Source organism: Ahaetulla prasina, chromosome 6 (assembly GCF_028640845.1).
Source record: "Ahaetulla prasina isolate Xishuangbanna chromosome 6, ASM2864084v1, whole genome shotgun sequence".
Classification (NCBI taxonomy): domain Eukaryota; kingdom Metazoa; phylum Chordata; class Lepidosauria; order Squamata; family Colubridae; genus Ahaetulla; species Ahaetulla prasina.
Genome location: NC_080544.1, coordinates 33,795,311 through 33,811,073, shown reverse-complemented (window position 1 = coordinate 33,811,073; position 15,763 = coordinate 33,795,311). Strand labels below are relative to the sequence as shown.

At 37.9% G+C, this 15,763-nt stretch overlaps 1 protein-coding gene across 1 annotated transcript in view; it reads left to right on the top strand.

The window, feature by feature from the left end:
- Window positions 1-15,763, top strand: part of PLCE1 (phospholipase C epsilon 1) — a 156,226-nt gene that overhangs the window by 68,930 nt on the left and 71,533 nt on the right. The window contains exon 6 of the mRNA XM_058189459.1: window positions 7,371-7,666. Within this exon, the coding sequence (XP_058045442.1) occupies window positions 7,371-7,666 (296 nt within the window). The remainder of the gene's footprint in view (window positions 1-7,370; window positions 7,667-15,763) is intronic.

The following is a 15,763-nucleotide window of genomic DNA, read 5'->3' as shown; positions in this document are numbered from 1 at the left end:
AATCTGAGCTATGACTACATATTAATCTTTATTATTTTAATTGTTATTTATTAAAGAATTAACCTAATAAATAGCATTTTTGAAACTATTAGACTAAATTCTTATTTGAAAAAGTCTGAAAATGTCACTACAATTCTAAAAATGCCCTTATCACATGGTTGAGCAATATACTTAAAGCTGAATAGAACATTGATATAATTTGATCTAAGCAAAAAACCATCTGATGAACTTGATTTTTAATATGAAAATGGCAACAAATCACATTGCTTTTTCTATAAATATATAAAAATTAAAACCTCCAATGACGGCACAAACATGAAAATGGCAAAATAGGTGCTAGGGAGAAACTTCACTACTTTTAAAAAAAATATGTATTGCCTCATGTTTTAAAACTAAGCTTGAAACAATCTGTATAAATTCCATATACATGTTTTTCCAAGGACAAAAAAATGTTGTTTTTCCTTAATGGATTTCTGAAATGGTAGTGGACTATTGTAAATATGACCTCTCCCCTATGGGCTGTCTTTAATGCCTTTTGATTTTTTATGTATTCAGTATGAAAAAATCCTTTCTTTTTAATAGTTAGGAAATGCATGAACAAAACGTACATTTGGCGACAGATTCATAAAAATCCTAAAGAGAATATATCTGAGACAAATTTATTTTTAGATGTCATGATTAGGCTAATAGTTGAGACCAAGTATATCTTTCCTTGTCTGAGGATTTTTTATTTTTGTTGTTGACAACATACTAGATTGGATCAAAAGATTTCTTGTTAATGCTAGCTTTCTTAAAATAGAAGAAACTTTTTAAAAAATCCTCTTATATTTGTCTTTTTTGTTTGTTTGTTTGTTTGTTTGTTTGTTTGTTTGTTTGTAGTTTGGGAATTGTCCATAGCTTACCAGCATTTCCTTTTTGGTAATGTTTGTAAAAGGGTGTCATGGGGTCCCCTTTTTGATTATAAATTTGTTACAGTTAATAAATTATAGGTGCTGAATTTAGTATTAAAGAAAATTATAACTTCACCATGTAATTTGCAGTTCTGCTTTTTCTTTGCCCCCTTTTTATTCTGCTTGTGGTGTGCATTGTGCAAAACAAACAAACTAAAACCAGGAAAAACAACAACTCTGCAATAAAAATATTTTAAAAATCTGATAGCTAAGACCCAAATCTTTTGGTATGCTTGTATGCATGACTTGTTAAGGTCAGAAATTACATTAATCAAATATTAAGTTCAGAAGCTGGTTTTCATAAATAGCAACATCATCCTGAAACAACATTATTAGACTGTATGCATATTCATCATCACAATCTTGCCAAACAGTGAAGAAGTTGTACATGGTTTTGTTGATCCATTAGGAAAAAAAGTCACTTTAATGGTCACAGAATGGAAATATCTTAATTACATGTTGGGTAACACTGCAAGCAACTCACAGCAATCCTTTTGCATTTCTACAGTAGAGAGTTGCCAAACATTCTGTTCATAGATGGAACATTTGTAAAAGTTGAGATTGTTTCATTCCTCTTCTGGTTCATACCATTCAAATATTTTTTTTTTTTTTATTCAAAAAGTTTTTATTAGTCAAAAAAGGTTTATACAAATACATATCAGGTATGGTAAATTTTCATTTTTCTTATCTAAAATAAGAATTTTACTCAAATTTTTTAACACATACAACAGCCATAAGGCAAGCAGGTGACACGAAGTAGCTAAGTTTGCAAATTTTAAATACGTAATAAAGAAGAGTCAAGAATAAACAGAATATCATACAAAAGAGAATAAGGAAAACCAACACAATCCCAAATATCTTTATCACTTCCTAGTTTTGGATCTCAGAACTCTGGGTTCAGCCTGACCCAACTCCAGGGCCGCAACAGCGGCAGCCGCTTCAGCCCCATGATCTATAACCTCCCCTTCTTCAATTCCTGGGTCATCTGATTCCAGGAAGGCTTTGTGTTCCTCCACATAGGCCATAGCCTCCGCAATTGTACTGATTTTTTTCGTAATGCCCTCCCGGAAAATCATCAATCCCTCTGGCATCAGCCATCTGAAGCCCACTCCCTTCTGGTACAATTTGCTTGACAAAAAATAATATTTCTTTCTTTTTTCACGTACCTGTCTGGGAATCTGCCTCAGAATGGCTATCTCCCTGCCCCTGTAAATCAGTGCCCCACTCCTATGTTTTCTAAGAATTTCATCTCGTCTCTCTTCTCACAAATTTGACATGAACCTCTCTGGGAACTGCATGCGTGCGTGCATATTGCGAATTAACTCTATAAACTCGATCCACATCCCAATTCATGAAATCAACACCTCTCCCAAGAAATTCTCCCAACAATTTAGTCACAACATCTCTCAAGTCTTCTTGGTCCACTTCTTCCAAATTTTGAAACCTAAGGAAATAAGACATTTTATCCATCTGTGGTCAAGCACAGCATTGCCTGTCGTCTCCTCTCTTTTCTGCACTGCCCGCATCTCTCCTCAGACCTTCCACTTTCTGCTTGTTTTCTGCTGAAACTTGTTGAGTATCCTTTAAATCCTTTTGGATAGTCACAATTTCTGCTCTTATTTCCGTTTGGCCTCTTTGCAAATCATCCAGTTTCTTGTCCATATTGGATAACTTTTCCAGAATTCTCTCCATCTCTCCAGCAGTTGGTCTCTGACCTTTGCCATTTGAAAAAAAAAAATCAAAATCCTCAGGCAAGCACAGTATCCTTGTACTTTCCTCCGGATCCACCAGGGGCACTCACAGGAGCAACGAGTCCAGAGTACAGTTAGTCAACCAGGAAGCCGAAGGAAGTGATGTCATCAAAATTCTCATAGTGAAGGCGGAAGCTGGGCGCCACCACTGTTCCCCAGAAGGAGGGGCCTCAAACCTTCCCTCCTAAATTTCTCCATCACCTCTTCTCTCCAGAGCTCCACAAAACCGGTAATCTTCTTATTTTAAGTTCTCCTCTCTCCAAAATAACTCGTGCTCCTTCCAACCGCAGGGAGAAAACCCCCGCACTCCGGGCACTCCACTCACGTTACGATATTCCCTTCCTTCTCCTCCTCAATTCTTCTCCGTGCCTGTTCACCACCAGGCTGCTGCAGTTATAAATCCAATGCCCGGTGTCACGGGCACAGCGGCAAGCGGCGACCAAAATAATGGCGCGGCCTGTGGCCTCGAACCCCGCCAAGCCTAGGGCGCCAGCATCGGTCCCCACAGTCCTGTATGTCGGCTGGGAGACCCCTGGCGAGCCGTCCGTACGGCAGGTGTCCTTTTCGGAACACCTGGCCCCTGAGGGCCTCGGCGGCGGCCGGATTCGGGCGCTGGAGGCAGGAGAAACCTTCCAGACGTCCGTTGCCGCTGGATACCGGAAGTCGTCTCTCCATACCATTCAAATATTATAGGAGGGATCCTGTAGCTTTCCAGAAGTCTTTTGGAAAAGGAAGTGGTTTATGGTTTATGGTGTTCCAAAGGTGAGTCAGCGTCAGGTGGTACATTCCAGACATGATCCTCAAAGGCTAAAATAATTTTTTTTAAAAAAATATGCTTCTTCTGTAATGTAAACTGGTGTATAAAACTGGTATGTAATAGTATAAACTGGTGTATTAACACTTCACGTGAATAAAGATCATTATAAAGATTTTATAATACCTTAGTAAGACCGCACTTGGAATATTGCATCCAATTTTGGTGGCCACGATATAAAAAAAATGTTGAGACTCCAGAAAGAGTGCAGAGAAGAGCAACCAAAGAAGAGGGAGTCAATCTGTTCTTCAAAGAACTTGAAGGCTGGACAAGAATCAATGGATGGAAACTAATCAAGGAGAGAACCAAACTAGAACAAAGGAGAAATGTCCTGACAATTAGAACAATTAATCAGTGGAACAAGTTGCCTTCAGATGTTGTGGGTGCTCCATCACTGGAAATTTTTAAGAGGAGATTGGACAATCATTTGTCGGAAATGGCATAGTGTTTCCTGCTTGAGCAAGGGGTTGGGTCAGAAGACCTCCAACATCCCTTCCAACTCTGTTATTCTGTTATCACAAAGCCTTGGAAGGATGGTTTATCAGGCTTTATCAGTACTGAGCAAAAAATAGGTGAATAGTGAAGGCATCATGATGTTAACATCATATAGCAAAATACAGGAATTGTAGTGCCAGTGCATATATAGTTATATTAAGTTATATTAGCTTCCTTCCTTCCTTAACTTTATGCTATTTCTATTCAGTACTTGGTGCATTAAAGGAGATGGAACATAAACCTTGAAATTTGTGTTGTAAATATCAGAAGTCATGAAAAGACTACCCTTTTTTTAGGTATTCTGTAGATCAGCGGTTCTCAACCTGTGGGTTGCGACCCCATTGGGGGTCGAATGACGATTTGCCAGGGGTCGCCTAAGACCATTGGAAATATGGGAAGTATACTTTCGAGTCGACTTAATATGGGAGGAGTCTCCGCTTTAATGCCTCCGTCCTCAAGGCAATTGCAAGCAGTTCAGATCGCTAGCCAATATGGCTTCAGGCGTGATAAATTCAAAAAACCAGTTTGCCACTTTTTTCCCCCTTCTGCGGCTGCTGAGGCGCGCTGAGATCGCTGCGAAAATAATTTTACGGTTGGGGTTGCCACATCATGGGGAATTGTATTAAAGAGGTCGCAGCACTATAAAGGTTGAGAACCACTGCTGTAGATGAATTTTGTTTCAGAATTATTTAATTCTGGGAAAGATTTTAAATTGCTTCTGCTGTACTTTCTTAAAACTTTATCTCTTTAAACACATTTGTTTCGTTAAAAAAAAATCCAAGGTGAGACCAGTTAGTGTTCCAGATATAATAATATATTCATCTTCACCAACTCTGAGAACAGAAATGGGCCAATACCACCTTCTGTTGGCATAGGAGAGCTGCAGTGCTGGCTATTGTCTGTTATGTTACAGAGACAAGACTATATAACTTCTCTTCCAATGTTATGATTTTCATCATAAGAATGACTTGAAGGTGCAGTGAGGACAAACAGTACCTTTTGGAGACCATGGTAAAACAAATAGTTTTTAATGTTCTTCACAATTTTTGGGCCTGTTTGTTCTCAGGCATTAGAGATTTACTGTTATCTTCACAACAACGTGTGAGGTAAGATAGGTTGGGAGATAACGATTAGCTCAGGAGGAAGTATTTACATTTTTAGTAACGGGTAGTTTTGGAAGAAGCCAAACATGGATAAAATAAATGGATTTTTCTGGAATTAAACTGGATGTCACGTTGTTGTTGGCAGTTGTGAAAAAGTGTAGTACAATCCCTCTTCATTTCTGAAGACAAATTTTTGAATGTTATATAGGTAATTCTTTCAAATTGAAAGACCTTTGAAAAGAGAAACAGAAGCATCATATCTAAATCACACTGCCTGAGATCATTGCCCTCAAGGTATCCTTGTTTTCTGAATTTTGGCATTGCAAAATTAGTTTTCACCGGCAAAGTGTTGAGAATATCTAAATTTTGGGGAAAATGTGCTGGGTATCTTTGGTTTTTTGGAAGAACCAAAGATCACTACTGAGAAACTGTAGAACAATATAAATGTGATCCAGGAAAAATTATTCATCAAGGTAACTGAAAAGATGGGTGGGAACAAGACAAGAAAAAGTAATTGGATAATTCAGACATATGGCTTATGTTAGTACTATCTTAATGACTTGCATTTTTTCAGCCAAAATGGCTTATTATTTAAATGAAGCTTTTTAACATTTATTTTTTTGTACTTACCCTGCAATTTATTTTAATCCTTTTAGTTTCAACCTGGAACTATCTTAGGATCGCTTTGTGCTGGTTAATATTCTCAGTGAGAATTGATTTGAAAAAAATGTGTTATGGAAAGCCAATGAAATATGTGGGATTAAGTTAATAGACTGTGTGGGAAAATGCTTAGTGAAATTATGAAATGAAAAAAACTGTTAATGAAGAAAAAAAGGGTGTATAAGAGATTTATTACTATAACAAAATAGAATGAAGAAAATATATTGTATATTATATAGAAAGGAAGAATTAGATAAAGACACAGTTAAGACTAAAACAGGAACAGACTGCAAGATAATCTTGATGGAAATAAACATTTGTCATGGAAGTTAGCGATTAGAGATAAGCAAGGAAAGAAAATGGAATTAAAAATAAACTATGTAACAATTTAAGATGAAAATGAACTGACGGGAAGGCTAGAAGAAATACTTTATATATTTGTATGGGACTGGGAATGATATGTTGAAGGGAGGAATTGTGAATGGGTAAAGAAATCATTAAAAAAACATTAAATTTATTTGTCACTCATCTCGCCATGAGACTATTCTGTGGGAATAAATGCTGTTTCATAGTGCTTTACAGCATTTTCTGGGTGGTTTACAGAATCCACATATTGTCCCCAACAATCTGGGTCCTCATTTTACTGATCTTGGAAAGATGGAAGGCTGAGTCAGTCAGGATCAAACACCTGGCTATAGGCGGAGTCAATCTGCAATACTGCAACATTGCATTCTAACCACTGGGTTCAGTGACCAGCAACAAGATGGAGGGACACAACTATACTTGTGATGGATGAACAGTTGGAAGACCTGAAGGTGCAGGTTGTGGGGGAGAATTTTCCTGGAAAGTATCTATTTATGTGGTTGCTAAGAGTAGACACCAACATAATGGAGCATAACCATTATGAGCATTTCAGCTGATGAAAGGCGTCTTGTGCTCCTGATATTTTGATTGTGTGGGTAAGATGGAGTACTTCTTGGATATGCATTATGAAGATCTTGCCTGGTCATAGTAAATTTTTGATCACACACCTGAAGTTTCACAGAACCATAATGGACACTAATAACGAAAATTCTTTAAAGTATGGTCCCGTTCACTTCATGTTGTCACTAAATGAGAATAAATGATCATGAACTGAATGGAGTTTAGAACTGAGGAAGTAATTATTGTCCCAGCAGAGCATTTAAATCAGGGGTGTCCAAACTTGGTCCCTTTAAGACTTGTGGACTTCAACTCCCAGAGTCCCTCAGCCAGCAAAGCTGGCTAAGGAACTCTGGGAGTTGAAGTCCACAAGTCTTAAAGGGACCAAGTTTGGACACCCCTGATTTAAATGAATACAAATTACTTCTATCTTTGGTACAGAAGATGACATAACGCATCCACCTATGCAGATATTTATGTATGATTGTCCACATTATAATTTAATGTATTTAATAATGTTTTATAGAAATCAAAAAGGAACTTCAGTTGCCATCTGTGTGAAATCGCTCAGGATTTAAGCATTTGCAGAAGATATGATAAATTTCTTGTAAAATGTTAATTAAACCTGATGATAAAAGAGAAAATACTGGCTACTTTTTACTTTTATTTCTTTTAGAACGACAGTTGGGTTCGTCCATGGCCGCATCCAATTCCCTCACTTCCACCGTCAGTAAAGAACTTGTAGAACTGCAGCATCTCATTCAATTCCCGGAGGAAGTTGCTAGTATCCTGATGGAGCAGGAGGAGGATCTTTACAGAAAAGTATTGCCCATTGACTATCTCTGTTTCTTAACCAGAGATTTGGGAAATGCAGAATGTCGGAACAAACTTGCATCCATCAAAGCAACTTTTCTCTCTGTCCCAGATGGGGAACAGAGTGCTGTTGAAAATTTGGTGACACGGTTCAATGAGGTAGGTGCAGGATTTTGATTATTTTCTGTATGTTGTTTTATATGGTTTTTGTTGTATATTTTTTAAGGACAGATTGAAGTGAGCGCTGCTGGGGCCTTTGCCCTTTTGATGACTTTATACCAGCACACATTTGTGAAGCAGTGAAGTAGCTAGATGTAGCTGCCACTGTCATACCTCACAGTGCCTCTGCTATAGCCATTGCATTAGGGCATTATGGGAAACTATTTTGGAGCCACTGATGAACTGTGGTGGAATGTAGCCTGGATTCCCAGGTGGGAGGGCTATATTCCAGAGAAGTAAGAGACAGCAAAAGTTAGCTAGTTTGTTTGGAATGAACATTAAGCTCCTCCCTAGAAGTTCTCAGAGTATATCTTTAGTAATGCAATAGTTTAGCAATAGGACCTAGACTTACCGTATTTTTCGGCGTATCAGACACACCTTTTTCCCCCAAAAAAGAGGGTGAAAATCTGGGTGCGTCTTATACTCTGAATGTAGCCCCGCTCAGCTTCTCAAAGGGAGGTTTGAGGCTGAAAGAAGCATCAGAAAAGAAGCTTCAGAAAAGAAGCCCCCAAACAGAGCTTCGGAGGCTTTTTTTCTGAAGCTGTTTCAGAGGCTTTCAGAGGCAGAAAAAAGTTTTTTTCTGAAACAGAGTTTCAGAAGTTTCACAGGCAAAAAAAAAAAAAAAGCAAGGCACAGAGCTCACAACCAAGGAACCTGTTGCTAAAATTCACCTCTGGGAACAGCTGATTAGGGGTATTCCGGGAGGCCAATCCACCTGCCAATCAGCTTTTTTCTTATTTTCCTCCCCAAAAACTAAGGTGCGTGTTATACTCCAGTGCGTCTTATACTCTGAAAAATATGGTACCGCTCCATGGTGCTTTACAGCCCTCTCTAAGTGATTTATAGAGTCAGCATCTTGCCCCCAACAATCTGGGTCCTCATTTTACCCACCTTGGAAGGATGGAAGGCTGAGGTTTTTTTTTTGTTTTTGTTTACATTTATATCCCGCCCTTCTCCGAAGACTCAGGGCGGCTTACAGTGTATAAGGCAATAGTCTCATTCTATTTGTATATTTTTTACAAAGTCAACTTATTGCCCCCCCAACAATCTGGGTCCTCATTTTACCTACCTTATAAAGGATGGAAGGCTGAGTCAACCTTGGGCCGGGCTTGAACCTGCAGTAATTGCAGGCTCTGTGTTCTAATAACAGGCTTCTTAACGGCCTGAGCTATCCCGGCCCAGAGTCAGCCTTAAGTCGGTCAGGATTGAACTCCTGGCAGTGGGCAATACTGCATTCTAACCACTGTGCACCAGGGCTCATCGTGGTGGCATAAAGCATAGTTTGCTTTAGTTTGGCAAGATTTCTATCTACAAGTGAGGAACAATAAAAGAAACTACTTTGACGTAACATAGCATGTCTTTCTTGGTTTTTGAAGCCTGACATAAACTGTATGTTGAGTATTGGGTTGAATATTTTTTTAGAGAACGAAGGACAGATTTTAATGGTGGGCTTTCTATTTCACTAGACCATGGTTCTTGCCCAAGGAAGTATATAATTGCCAATACTGGTCTTCTGACAAAGAGATTAATTGTAACGATGGATTGGATTGTTGCAGAGAGTTTATAATTTAATTTCTGGACCGTTTTGTTAAAGAGTAAACATAATTTTCCTAATAATCTGAAAGGAATATGAAACAAGCATTTCTAAACTCTTAACAGGTTCTAAGTATTCATTTATAATCCAACATCCAAAGCACTTTGATGCTATGGTTGTTCTTAAGGAAATGATGCTGTTTGTCTTTTGAAGCAAACTTTTAACTTATTTTCTGTCTAATTTATTTGAGTGTGACTGAAATCCAACAGTGCAATTAGCAAGTGTAGCATACACTGCTGTGCAGTTTTCCTGAGCTGAGTCAGGATGTCATTATAGTGTAGTGACAGCAGTAATGAGAGCCAGATAATTTAGTCACATAATAGGTACATGATTCAATGCACGATGGAACTGGCATTGTTGCTCAAAATGGCTAAATGTGTATTTTGTTCTATTCTAACTGTGATGGTGAACCTATGGCATGTATGCCACAGGTGAGCCATCACCCAGTTCAGTTCCACTGCACATGTGTGTGTGTGCCTCCCGCTGGCCAGCTGATTTTCGGGATGTGCATGGTGCAGGGCGCTTGCTCGAGACACACACACATGTGCGGGGGTCGGATGTGCAGAAGGTGGGGGGTGAGCATGGTATGGTGTGTGGCACGGCCACTTGCAGCCCGTTTTTGGTCCCAAAATGGGCCTACTGGGCCCAAAATGGGGGCGGGGGACACATGTGTGCGGGGGGTGGGGGAGGGAGGTTGTGTGCACGTGTGGGGTCATGTGGGTCCTGCACACATGCACAGGGCTCCCACATTGCATTATGGGTGCCGGCACGCGCGTGCGCTGTCTTGCACACACACACGCTCGCTTTTGGCACACAAGGAGAAAAAGATTAGCCATCACTGTATTATAATAATCACAGAATCATGTATATTATTAGAATTATTGGCTATGTAGTTTATATCAGTTTTATATAAATCTATGTTGTATGGCAATATAGTGCTCAAGATTTGTTTTGTATTTAAACCTACAAAATCATCATCAAACAGTATATCAAAAAGATTCTGATGGAAATATGAGTAAACGAGAAGGTAGAACAAGAAAGGAAAAAAATGAGAAATACCTATATAACAAGATCAGAAAATTAGTGGCTTGCCTAGAATTCTCTTCAAAATATCCATATACCCTTATGCAGATATTATTGTATCTGGAAAAAAAAATTCCAGAGGGAAGAGTCATGTTTTGGTTGGCCAAAAAATGTAACTGCTTTCTGGCATTGCCTGTAAAAATAATTCACTATATTTATATTGTGGGAGCCAGAATGAATTTTTAGATGACAGACTCTTGATACTTAATGGACGAAAACTATTTCATACCTCTGTCCTACCCACCCTCACCCCCAATCATTTCTTGCAAATTCTCTACTATGTAACAGTATTTCTTATGTGCATTAGCACTTAATAGTTTTTATTCTCTGAGAAAAGAACTTTTGGCTTTATGTAGTTACCCATTCATCTTACAAGTTGGCTCTTTGGGTTTGTGTAATTTAACTTTATTATCAAATCAATGTATAAAGGCCTAAAGTCCTAGTGTGGTTGACCATGAAATATAAAAAAAAGAAACATTGGAAGACAGTTTTACGTGTTAAATGAAACTGGCTTGTAAAAAAAAATTTGCTTAGATTAAAAAGGAATAGTCAATATTTTCAGTCCCTTTTAGAGGGAAATAATATCTAAGAATATAGAGATGGGATTTTTACAACTGTCTAATTTTGTATACCTGTGTTGAAAGAGTATCAATTGATTTTATTTTAAAGCCATAAATAGCCATTGATCACAAAGTGAAAAGGGATAAACTTTTGGAGTAATTTAATCACTTAAAGATCATTCAATTATTTAAACACTACAGTTAACATTTTAAATACATTCACAATGTATCTAGCTGTCAAATTTCTAAGTTACACCAAAAGTAAATTAACTTGCTCTTGGATCCTTTTACTTTTTAAAAAATAATTTTAAATTGTTTTTCCATTCTCTTATAACATTATGTTTACCTATTTATATGTCTATTGCAACCCTATAGGGCAGGGTTAAATCCAGCAGGTTCTGGAGAATCGGTAGCAGAAATTTTGAGTTGTTTGGAGAACCGGCAAATACCACCTCTGGCTGGCCCCAGAGTGGGATGGGAATAGAGATTTTGCAGTATCCTTCCCTCAGGAGTGGGGAGGGAATGGGGATTTTGCAGTATCCTTCCCCTGGAGTAGAGTGGGAATGGAGATTTTGCAGTATCCTTCACCCAGGAGTGGGGAGGTTATGCAGATTTTGCAGTATCCATCCCCTGCCACGTCCACCAAGCCATGCACACCAAGCCACATCACGCCCACCAAGCCATGCCCACAGAACCGGTAGTAAAAAAATGTGGATTTCACCACTGCTATAGAGGTAAATGACTGTTATGTAATGAATGTGTGTAGGACAGCTTAACCCTCTTAGCAGTTCAAAAAGAGATGGCTTAAAAGTATAAATTTGCTTCAGCAGTGGAATGTAAATAAATATTTCGTTCCCCAGTTCAGAACTATTGAAAACTTAAATGAGCTTGCAGAAACCCTTAGAAAATATTATGTTTGTATAAATAGCTAAATGTTTCCAGTCCTTGTTTGGAACAGTACGTTTGAATTAGTATATAATCGGATTAAACTGGTGAAAGTACTCTGTTGGTCTGTTTTACTGCTTTCAAGCAGACCCGTTAATTCATCATGTTTTATTAAAGATTCACAGGTTTTGCAGAAGGAAGCAGAGTGGGTTTTGTTTGTTTGTTTGTTTATGTGTTTTCTTGCTGCCTGGTAGCACTTCCAAACACAAAACCAAAAACATTTCTAAATCTGTCTTTCTATAGTTGTAGCTGGAAAATGTTTTCCACTGTACTTGAATGCATGGGTCCAGTTTAGGAAGTGAAAATTAGCTATGTAGAATACAGAATCTTTTTTTTAACCTTAAGTAATCAACCAGTAATCAAATTAAAAGACGCTTGCTCCTGGGGAGGAAAGCTATGGCAAATCTAGACAGTGTACTAAAAAGCAGAGACATCACCCTGCCAACAAAAGTGCATATAGTTAAGGCTGTGGTTTTCCCAGTTACAATGTGTGGTTGTGAAAGTTGGACTATATAAAAGGCTGAGCGCCAAAGAATTGAGGCCTTTGAACTCTGATGCTGGAGAAGACTCCTGCGAGTCCCTTGGACTGCAAAGCGATCAAACCGGTCAGTCCTAGAGGAGATCAACCTGACAGCTCTTTAGAAGGCCAGATCCTGAAGATGAAATTCAAATACTTTGGCCACCTAATGAGAAGGAAGGACTCACTGGAGAAGAACCTAATGCTGGGAAAGATTGAGGGCAAAAGAAGAATGGGACAACAGAGAATGAGGTGGCTGTATGGAGTCACTGAAGCAGTCGGCGTGAGCTTAGATGGACTCCAGAGGATGGTAGAGGACAGGAAGGCCTGGAGGAACATTGTCCATGGGGTTGCGATGGGTCGGACATGAGTTCGCAACTAACAACAACAAATGATGCCTGAGATGGGTGGATCATTCTGATTAAGATTTAATTTACAAGCACCAACCTAGTGATTTAAGGAGCCAAGGAAAATATTTAGCAAATGCTTACAAATAACTAAGAACAAGTGAGAACAAATGCTAATACCAGCATGGTACCTTGAGCGATGAAATTTGAAGCTGTTGCATTTTATATATTTGATGTTAGTTTCTTTGTTCAACATTGCAATTGGTTCTGGTAGAGCTGCGTAAGCTAGTGTCTCTTAACTTTTCATACTTTTAAGTCCCTCTGGTCATACTAGCAATGAACTTTGATCCAGTCACAATAGAAACAAACTACTACTTTTTTGAGGACATATATATATTTATAACCTTACTTTAATTAAAATTTTAAATTACTGTGAATTTTAAGGATATAAAATTCTATTAGTAATGTTGACCATAGCTAAAACTGTAAAGTATTGAGTTACAGCTAATTGGGGGTTGAAATACTGGTGATCGCTGGGGCAGTCTTCCCTTGAATACAAATCAAGTACTGTCGTATTTTGAAATAAGGAGAATAACTGGTACAAAGTGAGATTTTATTCTGACTTCAAAGCCAAATAATTCAGATTTCTGGACTCCAGTAAATATTTGTATGTACCTGAGAAGTATAATATCTCATTTCAAGTCAAAATCTATAGACGTGGATACTTCTCTGAACATAGTCCTTGATTTACAACCTTAATGGAGCCTGCCCATAATGGTAATTTGTTATGATGGTTGTTAAGGGGTTATCATTTGACTGATACAATTTTATGATTCTTTTGTAGTAGCCATTAAGTGAACCTGTAGTCATTAACTGAACCCTGTGGTCATTAATTTTTTGTGAAAAATCAGAAGTTAATGCCAGTTCTGGCACATGACCACAGAATGGTGCAAACTCCCGTAAATGCAGACCAACTGCCAAGTGCCAAAATGCAATCATGTGATTATGGGGTGCGGCCCTCAAAACTTCAGAACTGGGTTGTAAATATCTTTTAGGGAGTTGTAACTTCCGCCATAAGTCAAAGACTACCTGTATAGTTGACATGGAGAGATATTAAGTAGGAGTGTCCGTTACATGCCGTCAAAGGCAAATAGATATTATGGAATGTGCCTGCAATTTAAACCATATGGCAGCAAGATTTAGTATTGAATAGCTCATGTATAAATTTAGCAGACAGGCTTGGGATTAAGCATTTGACAGTTTTTAAAAGTGGATGGCTTATGAGATTTCCTATTTGATTCTAGCCACAGAAGAGGTATGATCAAAATTCTTTTCTGGTGATTGGCTTTATATTTTAAAGATATTATACTCTTATTTTGGTTTGTGATCACAATTATAAAGAGTTAAAATGCATTACACATCATTTTTAGCATTGTTCACCCAGAAAGACACAGTGCTTAAGTAAAGTTGGAGACAGATAAACAGATAAAAACTATAGATAGAGCAGGGGTCCCCAATTTCTGGTCCATGGCATGCCAGAAACCGGTCCGTGCAACCAAGCAAAGCCCCTTCTGCAGATTGCAAGCAGCACACAAAACCATGCCCCCTCTGGTCAACGAACCTCTCCATGGAACCGGTCCCTGGTGCCCAAAAGGTTGGGGGCCTCTGTTAAAGAGCATAGAATTCATCTGATTGACTAAGGAGAGTTTGAATGTGGAACATTTTAAATTTGTTTTAAGCTTCAGTGTAAAAAAAGTCAACATAAAAGGAAATAAATAGTGTACTATTTTAGGCCTAGGGGTAGAGATTTATATCCACATGGTTCTTGAGAAGAGCTGAAGGTACAGTATAATATCAAAGCACACAGAGATTAAGGGCTCTGTGATATTTAGAGGTTGATTAAATGCCCAGCTAGTTTTGAAGCATTCGTACAATTCCAAAATGGATGGACCATAGAGATTTCATTTTGATGGTCCATGTCTACAGTCCTTCCTTCAAGCTCTGTCCTACTCAGCCATAAATCTACATACTTCAAATGTTTGGCTTCTTGAATGTTTATTCAGAAGGACTAATATTATCCAACAGTTTAAAAGGCAGCCATATAGTATTTTGCTCAAATTGGCTATTCTGAACCAAGTATATTCTTATTTTTTCTCTTGGAATATTTAAAAGGAAAGTAAAAGAATTGTAAAGTTCATTGCTGCTGGTGAAAAAAAGAGCTGCCAATTTATTAAATACCAAGCAATCTGGCTTTATGTTTGGAATATTTGTCTTCAGTTTTGTTTCTTTTCCAATCCAGATAGTACCATTAGTTTCTTGCACTTTTTAAGGGCTGAGAACATATTTATTTTTCACTTTATTCATAATTTGATCGACAATTTTGGAGAGATTACAGTCATTTGTGCTCCTCTAAAGAATTTTCCCTTTTGCTAGTTGCAGATTTTTTTCTAAGAGAGGTGTTTTAGTGACATAACTACTAAGTTCACAAACATGTGTTAAAACTGTTCTCCATAATTAATTTTTATTAAACCATAGAGCTATAATTATAATTCATTAGAAATTCTAGATGTCAACGAAAATCTCAATCATCCAGACAGAGTTGCCTGGAAGTTGAGTCAGGGCAACTGGGCTTCTAGAAATTCTAGAATTCTATAGAAAATCTCAACTTCTAATCTTAAAAATCTAATGTAATTTTGTTGTTATACTTAAAAATAAGCTTATATTAATTACTTTGGTAGGAACTCAGTGTTTTAAGTTTATTAGATTTTATAAAAATGTTTATTTATTTAGATTTATATGGCCACCCATCTCACTGATTTTGGGCAGCTACGAAGAATGAAAATACAATATGTATTTGTAATTAAAAAAAACCCATTCCAACCAGTTAATACAGTACAAGTGGCTCCCAGTGAAACTGAGTTTATCAGAGAAGCGTCTATAACAGGGGTGTCAAACTCGCATCGTCACGTTGTTGTCACGTGACGTATTGTG